This window comes from Triticum dicoccoides, chromosome 4A, assembly GCF_002162155.2.
Source record: "Triticum dicoccoides isolate Atlit2015 ecotype Zavitan chromosome 4A, WEW_v2.0, whole genome shotgun sequence".
Lineage (NCBI taxonomy): Eukaryota > Viridiplantae > Streptophyta > Magnoliopsida > Poales > Poaceae > Triticum > Triticum dicoccoides.
Genome location: NC_041386.1, coordinates 251,396,089 through 251,403,632, shown reverse-complemented (window position 1 = coordinate 251,403,632; position 7,544 = coordinate 251,396,089). Strand labels below are relative to the sequence as shown.

Sequence of the window (7,544 nt, the reverse complement as noted above, 5' to 3'; positions counted from 1 at the left end):
GACAAAATAAAAATACTTTTTTTTTCATATGTACCCGTGTGCGGGACGTGCTGACTCAAGAAGCAAGCCCTAGCTGAGAAAGAACAGTCACAAAGTTGTACATACCATCTCAGCAAGGGAGGTGCTATTTCTCTATCTGCATCTCTCTGAACTGCTTGCATTGCTGCGGTATGTACAAACTACAAAGTTGAGAAGCTGCCTACAGCAAGGGAGGTGGGAAAGCCAGGTGAGTCAACTCTCAGGCCTCGTTTGGTTGCAAGTGATCCCCCCGGGATCCCCGCTATTTCCCCGGGCCAGAGAACCTCGTGCTGAGTTGGCCCCGGGAGACCCGCCGCGACATTTGGATGCATCTGTACGGGAGGTAGCCCTGCCTGACCCACGTCGTTTCCACGGGAAGAAACGCCACGACCCTAGAGATCGGAAAGGAAACCGCCGTCTCGAGCGATACGAGTGAACAACAGGCGTCGTCGACCAAGATCCGGCGCCCCGTCTCCTCCGCCTCCGAGCTCCTGCGCCGGCGACCGAAGCGACGCCCCTGACCTCCTCCCTCCGGTGCTCAGGATCGAAGCTCCCCTCCAACGATGGCGACGGACCGCAGCCGTCACCCTCCTCCTTCCCCAGATCTTCCATCTGCATCGAAGTTTTGGTCCCCTCCGGCGACCGCGACTTCTACCTTCTCCGATCAAGGTTAGCTCCCTCCTCCTCCCGCCCTCTTCAGCCTCATATATTTTCTCCAATTCATGCCTCCGTCCCTGATGAACTTGACCCCAGATCCAAACGGATTTTTATTTTCTTTCTAGCTGCCTACTAGTTGTTCCAATGTAGCATACCGTTCTGGCCATACGGATTGTAAAATTTATTCTGAAGCTTGATGCACATAGAAACTTGCCTGCTCCTGATCACTACATCTCATTGTTCATTAACAATTGCTTATCTTTTTTTTTCTATGGGGTAATATTTGCTTATCTATTTGATAAATCTGTGCACTTGTATACAGCAGACATGTGGTTCAGTTGGTTCATTTTCATAGCTATGTATTTGTCCATATATAGTATGTGTACCTCTTATGTATTTGTCCAAAGTATTTCATAATTATGTATTTGTCCATCTAAACGGAACATTCTCTATTTGTCAATAGTATTTTCATAGTTAACAATTAACATCATACTTCGTATGTTATAGGAGGCACACAACATTGATTATCAATTAGATTTAGATACATGTAGATCGATATAGTTTTATGACCCATCCTGTGAACATAGTAACCAGCAGCTCTCCATACTCTCTGGACCGAGTTATTTTTTCTTTGTTTTGGTTTAGAAATATGAGAAAATTTCTTATTTGACACTATCTTAAAATGTGGTTCCTTATTTGACCCTGAATAAATTTTTCTTCCCTATTTGACATGTAGTCTAAATTTCTTTCCTTACGTGACATCGCCATTGGTTTCATTACACTGTTCCTTGTAAAAAAATTGAATGGACCAAAATACCCCTATGTTAGTCCCTAGCCCACATCGAACAAAAGAAAATACCCCGATCTTAGCCGTCCCTTTCGTCTCTATTGTTTGACGTGTTTTTGTGCTTATCGCTTTGAGAAAGCTATAAGTCCAGTTGCATTTTTTTAGTGCAAGTTACACATACATTTAGAGTTATACATACGTGCATGCACACACTTCCCGGTTACTTCACGTACCATGCATGCATGCATGCTCGCACACACGTATACTAGCTGATTACATACGTGCACCCGTTTACGTATTTGATCATGTAACTAACTAACCTTGCAGATGTAGAGGTCCGCAGCAGTTTCCGTTGACATTTCATCGATTCGTACATATATCTGAACGTCCACGCGACAGTACCTGTATACCGGCGTCTGGCCGATGCGTACTATACATCTTCGAATACCCGAATACTTGACTAATGCATGCATGCACCAGTATAGTTTGAGCTGTCCGTGGCATGTTAAATATGGTTGAGTCCTACTATGTACATGCACATATACTAATACCCGCAATGAAGCTCGTAGATGGGATTTCATATCTCTATCTTTCCACGAAGATCGAAACAATGCTCGCGCTTTGCCTATCTTCCTTCTCTATAAATACAGACACACAAAGCTATTCGCAGGACTCATGCATGATCAGAGAGGGGAACCATACATCGTTCACAACATCCACCCATTCGCCAACGCCCACACCCATCCATCACTCGAATCTCGCGGAGGCGTTTGGCGGCGTCGGAGTCCTCGGAGCACAATACATCCAACCACCATCCGCTCAACACCAACACCGACGGCCGTCTCATGCGACCACCAACACCAATTTTTTGGATTGAAATCAGTTCATTGACCAAATTATGGGGTCTCAATTGGTCATTTAACATGACCAAATATGTAACATAACTGTAGATATTGTCATGTACAGATTTTTGGTCACCTTATGCACCATGGGTAAAAAGGTCTTTTCACGTCTGTCTTTAACACCATTAGTGAACAAAATGCACTAGAGTGTCATATTGGGAAAGAAATTTAGAGGAGATGTCAAACAGGGAAGAAAAATTTCTTCAGGGCCAAATAGGGAACCACATTTTAAGGTAGTGTCAAATAAGGAATTCTCTCTAGAAATATCAGGTGGAGATGCGCACTATATCTGGCAAAGTTTTGTGCCATCAACTAAAATTTATATTATTGTGCGTCAAATGCAGGTGCTCTGACAATAGCAAGTGCTTTACTTTATCTAGATTAATGACTATGATGGTAGTTTAAGGGCACCTACAATGCTGGCACCAAGGACGGGCTCCAAGATCCCAATCCTAGCCGTTTCCAGCGATTCCCTCCAATCCTGGCGAAATCTTTAACTTCGATGCCAGGTTAATCATCAAGCGGTACAGTTTTTTCTTCATACAAATCGAGCTTCCTATGATCTTACTTCTTGTGCATTATCTTACAATTCCATTTTATTTTCTTCACCATGCCAAGAGTAGATGCTCTGTTGTAGGATTGCTAGTTGGTCCATGTGTTGCTTGGTTAGTTCTATGAAATTATGGCCTTGATATATAATTTGCTTCTGTCAGTAAACTTAATCTAAAAATCACATATGAAAGGGACTAGTCAGCCTGTATTATCCTTGTCCTAATTTTAACTTAGAATCTTCAAGATAACCTGAAGTATGCTTATCTTTCCTATAATACTTGTTGGAATTTAATTCCATTGATAAAGGTAGCATTAGTATCAAGCTAACTATTCAGTTTAACTCTAACCATTGACAACGTTGAACATTAATCATTCAAGTTCTTCCGTTTTGTACCAAGCTAAAGAACTGTGGGTTGAGCATATGTAATCGTGATAAGTGCTTTGGGTTTAAACTCTATGAACCCAACTGTTTTTTCAGTTATCATCTCTGTCCATTTTGACTTTATTCATACACCATTGAATTGATCTGTTGTTGTCTTAGCTTCTAGCTTGATTTGAAAAACGTGTATTAGTGACAAAGCAATGAAAACATGAATCAATGTATTGTTAAGGCTTTGAGTTTTCCTGTAGATTATTGTCAGAGAGGACAACATTTTATTATGTGTGCATCTGTTTCTTTGTGAAACATGCATGTAAATAAAAATATGTGCTTATATATAGTTTTAAACATGATATTGTGTAGTAACAACACTGTTCTTTCTTGTTTTGCAGGTTTACTAAAGCTATCCGATAAAAATGTTCAAAGAAGTTGATGGTGGAAGTTACAGTAGAGTAACTGTTTCGACAACATTTTGCTATGGATCAGTCACACATGGGCATTTTTTATGGAACAAAATGCTTATTATTGCTGGATTTCTAGCCGTAGTTTGTATTTTTAATGTTAAAACCATGATTAGGACACCACGGTAGTGCTATGTTATTTGCGCGAATCAATATGTATAACTTGTGGTTAGTGTCTGTCAGTGGGTTGAAGTGTTATTTTGCTGATTATCTGTGTGTTTCATGTTTTTTCCTTAGTACTTTGTGTCATTCCTGATTTTTCTTTTTTTTCAAGGAAATATACATAAATTTTGATTACTTCTGAATTGGTATGATGTTTCTGTAAAGAAACTGAGTCATTTTCATGAATCCTGAATATTACAATTTTGTTTACACTTTCTGGACGTGATCTCCACCCCTCCCCCCTGTTACCAAACTGGCATGGTAATCTCCCCGTGGTGTGGGAGAGGCCATGGAAATCCCCCCGAGGGGGATTAGAGCCCTGGGATGATCGGCCCTTGAAACCAAACGAGGCCTCAATGTGATCCTACAAACGAAAGGTCGTGCCTGCTTCAAACCTTTCGATGACCCAATTTAAATCTTCCGTGTTTTCTATAGGAATACCAGCCACTGACACGGTGCTAGGAGCAATCTTCAATTCTTCATCGAGAGCAGAGGCAAGTAGTATTTGCTCTCAGGTATTATGGACCATTTACAACATTTATTAAGAACAAACAGCGTCCGGAGAGTAAGCATGCAGGATAAAATACTAGGGATTATCATGGCAAACACACAAAGATAATACATAAAAGTTCAAGCAAGCACCAGGAACTACTTGAGACAACACCATGAAACAAAATTACACGTACTACGTACACCATATCTCGCCCCCCCTACTTAACATTACAGCTTTCATCCGCACCACACACGAACGTGATGGAAGGACGAGGCCTCCACAACATAGTAGGCAAAACAGCAAAACACAAACGAGGAGCTGCGTGCCAGCATAGGGGCGACCTAAGTACGTACATACTAACACAGCACAGCAGCAGCAACTTTCAACGCCTTCTCTACACATAACCATACACGCGTGCACTGCATATATAGTAGAAACAAAACACTACACATTCATCTATATTATACTATCACAGTAGAGGTACGGCAGATCCTCGGCGTTTCTCGATTTCTCTAACGATGATATGTCTTCTCTTTCTCCTCCACTGCCTTGCATGAAGTAGAGCGGGCCGAGGAGCAAAAAGGAGCATGAGCGCGCTGGGCAGTCACACCTCAAAGGGGGGAGGAGGGTGACTGGTCGACGCCCCAGGGGTAGCCCTCTGGTATGCATCCGAGGATGATTTCCTTCTGAAGCGACCACCTGGTAAACATAGTCCGTTCGAGTTTAGGTAAGAAGAACAATTAATTTAGTTCAACAAAAAAGAAGAACAATTAATTTTGTTTGTGTGGAAAAAGAATTTAATTAATGAACCACAAAAGATGATGTATATAGAATATAATATACAAATAAATGAAAAATTCCATGCCGCATGCCATGTATCCATGTTTTCCCACACACTACCATGTGATTCTTACAAACTCTTCCATAATTGGTCAGTGAGTAGACAAAGACAGCATCAACAAGGGATAATAAGTAAATCTTCCAACAGGAATCTGACAAGTCAAACGAAGTTGTGGACTTGGAAAGCGGAACGATGATTAATTGTACAAGTATCCCTGTTTCTTGAAATCATCTACAACCACATCACTGTCTAAGTCGTAATATTTTACCCAAGATAGATAAACTGATTCAACCTCAAGCACAGATCTGCAAAATAATATACCAGAACCTGTTCCACATCAAAGTATCTGTTTCCATACAGAAATACAAACAAAAAGAGGTTCCTCGTAAGCATAGGTATAACCAGAGCATATCCATAAGTAAATTAACTGCACCCACGGCACACAAATTCACAATATGTAGGTTTGTCTTAAGGCTAACTTAACCAACTGTTAGAAAAGTTTTCTAATATTTACACTGTCAAATATATAAAGTATAAAGGTAGAAGATTTTGGTATATTTTTCTACAAACTTGGTCAAACTTGAAAAAAAATTGTCTTGGGACAACCTAGAACTTCCAAGTATTTTGGAACGGAGAAGTATGAACTCTTGTGTGCACTCTGGAGACTTGGTGACCAATTAGAAATAGTATTACTACTAGGTCTATGCTCTTGGCTTGACGAACGGTCCATTGCTGGCTTCGCTATCCAACGTCAAGTGGGGTCGGGAGAGCTGGCTTCAATTAGGCCAACACCCCATTGACAACTTCACGCACACAAGGAGTACTAGATAAAGCAGCTCCATACTGGTACAGATCCATTTTTTGTTCTTCTACGAACAGAAAACAGAAAGGCGTCGCTATTTTCTCTTGGAAGGCAAACCTTACAGCCTGATAGCTACACTTATCCGGTTGCCGCTGCATTTCAAAGACACCACATAAATGGTAACTTATCGAACACGATGATATCCAGTCATGATCCCACGAAAGACCCGAGAGCTAAGGGCATGTACAATGGTGACATATGGATACAAATGGATACATATGCCCCATGACAAAAAGTAAATTAAGGCATCTATATTAATTTTTTCTCTCTAATACAAGCTATCACTAGTGGGTCTCATTAAGAAATAGAAAATAAGGACTCTAAGTACAAATGCATCTCTACTTTTCACTCCAATTTTTTCAGCTTTTGTCATCGGATCACACTTTTTCTCTTCAAGCACCCGCCTTCCGGAGAGGATCCCACTTTCCTATCCGAAACTACTTTACGTCATATCCGATCCTACATGGCGTGCGAGGTAAAGCACTTGCCCGGGCAGAAATGTCCAAAATGTCCCTAGCCCCGTCTAGACACTTCCGAACTCCAGGACAAAAGCCACATAGACGAAACCTACACATCCCGGGCATTCCCCGTCGCACACATGGACGCGGCTACGAAATGGCCGAACTGCCCCTACCGTAAAAAAAATTAATGCGAGAAGTTGGATGAGGGGCACGGGAGCTCACCGCCGCCGGCGAACGGGGAGATGGGCGGCGTGGATCCTAGCGGCGAGGCTGGCGGCGTGCTGGCCGCGCTCCTCGGCGACGAGGGGTACCCCGCCGGCCGCCTAATCATGATGCTGCGCGTGACTTTCATCGGCGCATCCTCGCCGCCGGCCGGCGTGGTAGGTGGGATCACCATCGCGGCGCCCGGAGCCACATCTGAACGACCCAACGCGACAAAAAACAACAACAAAACAGCTGGTCAGATTGATGGTACAAAGATCTGGCGAGGGTTAACAATATGTCGATCTTTAGCGGGCAGCGGTCACCGTTGATCTTGACGGCGGCGGGGCGGACGGCGAGTTTGCGGAGGCGGCCGAGACCGGTGTCCGGTTGGGGCCCCGCGACGGTGTCGTCCCACAGCTTGTCGAGGAGGCCCATACCTCGTCCCCAATTACCAGACTGCCGCTGAGATGGATGGACCGATCCGAACAGCCCACTACCAGTCTCCCCAAGTTTCCGGATCTGAGAGAAGGGGAAGAGTGCAAGTGAGACGAGCAGGAGCTTATTTATAGAGCGGCTTGGCCTTTCCCCGTGAACCTGGTCTACGGAGCTCTGTGGGAATGCAGGTGGGCCCAAACTGAAATGTCTCTTTTGCGGGGTTGCAAAGCGTTGGCGGGGGCGCAGGTGGGCCCCGCTGCGGATAAGATCGATGGGTTGTGCTCGTGGGATGGCCCTCCTGCTGGCCTCTCACGACGCGCCAAGTGGGAG

General features: G+C 43.6%; 1 protein-coding gene across 2 annotated transcripts; it reads right to left on the bottom strand.

The window, feature by feature from the left end:
- Positions 1–4,492: 4,492 nt before the first annotated feature.
- On the bottom strand, positions 4,493–7,335 carry LOC119285742 (dormancy-associated protein homolog 3-like). Of its 2 annotated transcripts, none has more exons than XM_037565071.1 (3): positions 7,103–7,332; positions 6,798–6,992; positions 4,493–5,110 (listed from the first exon to the last, which is right to left on the bottom strand). In XM_037565071.1, exons 1-3 carry the CDS (start codon positions 7,212–7,214, stop codon positions 5,016–5,018), a joined length of 402 nt encoding a protein of 133 aa, XP_037420968.1. In that variant the 5' UTR covers positions 7,215–7,332; the 3' UTR covers positions 4,493–5,015. The 2 variants fall into 2 exon arrangements, with proteins under 2 accessions (XP_037420968.1, XP_037420969.1); XM_037565072.1 differs by lacking the exon at positions 4,493–5,110 and adding an exon at positions 5,176–5,557 and having other exon boundaries at positions 7,103–7,335.
- Positions 7,336–7,544: the final 209 nt, after the last annotated feature.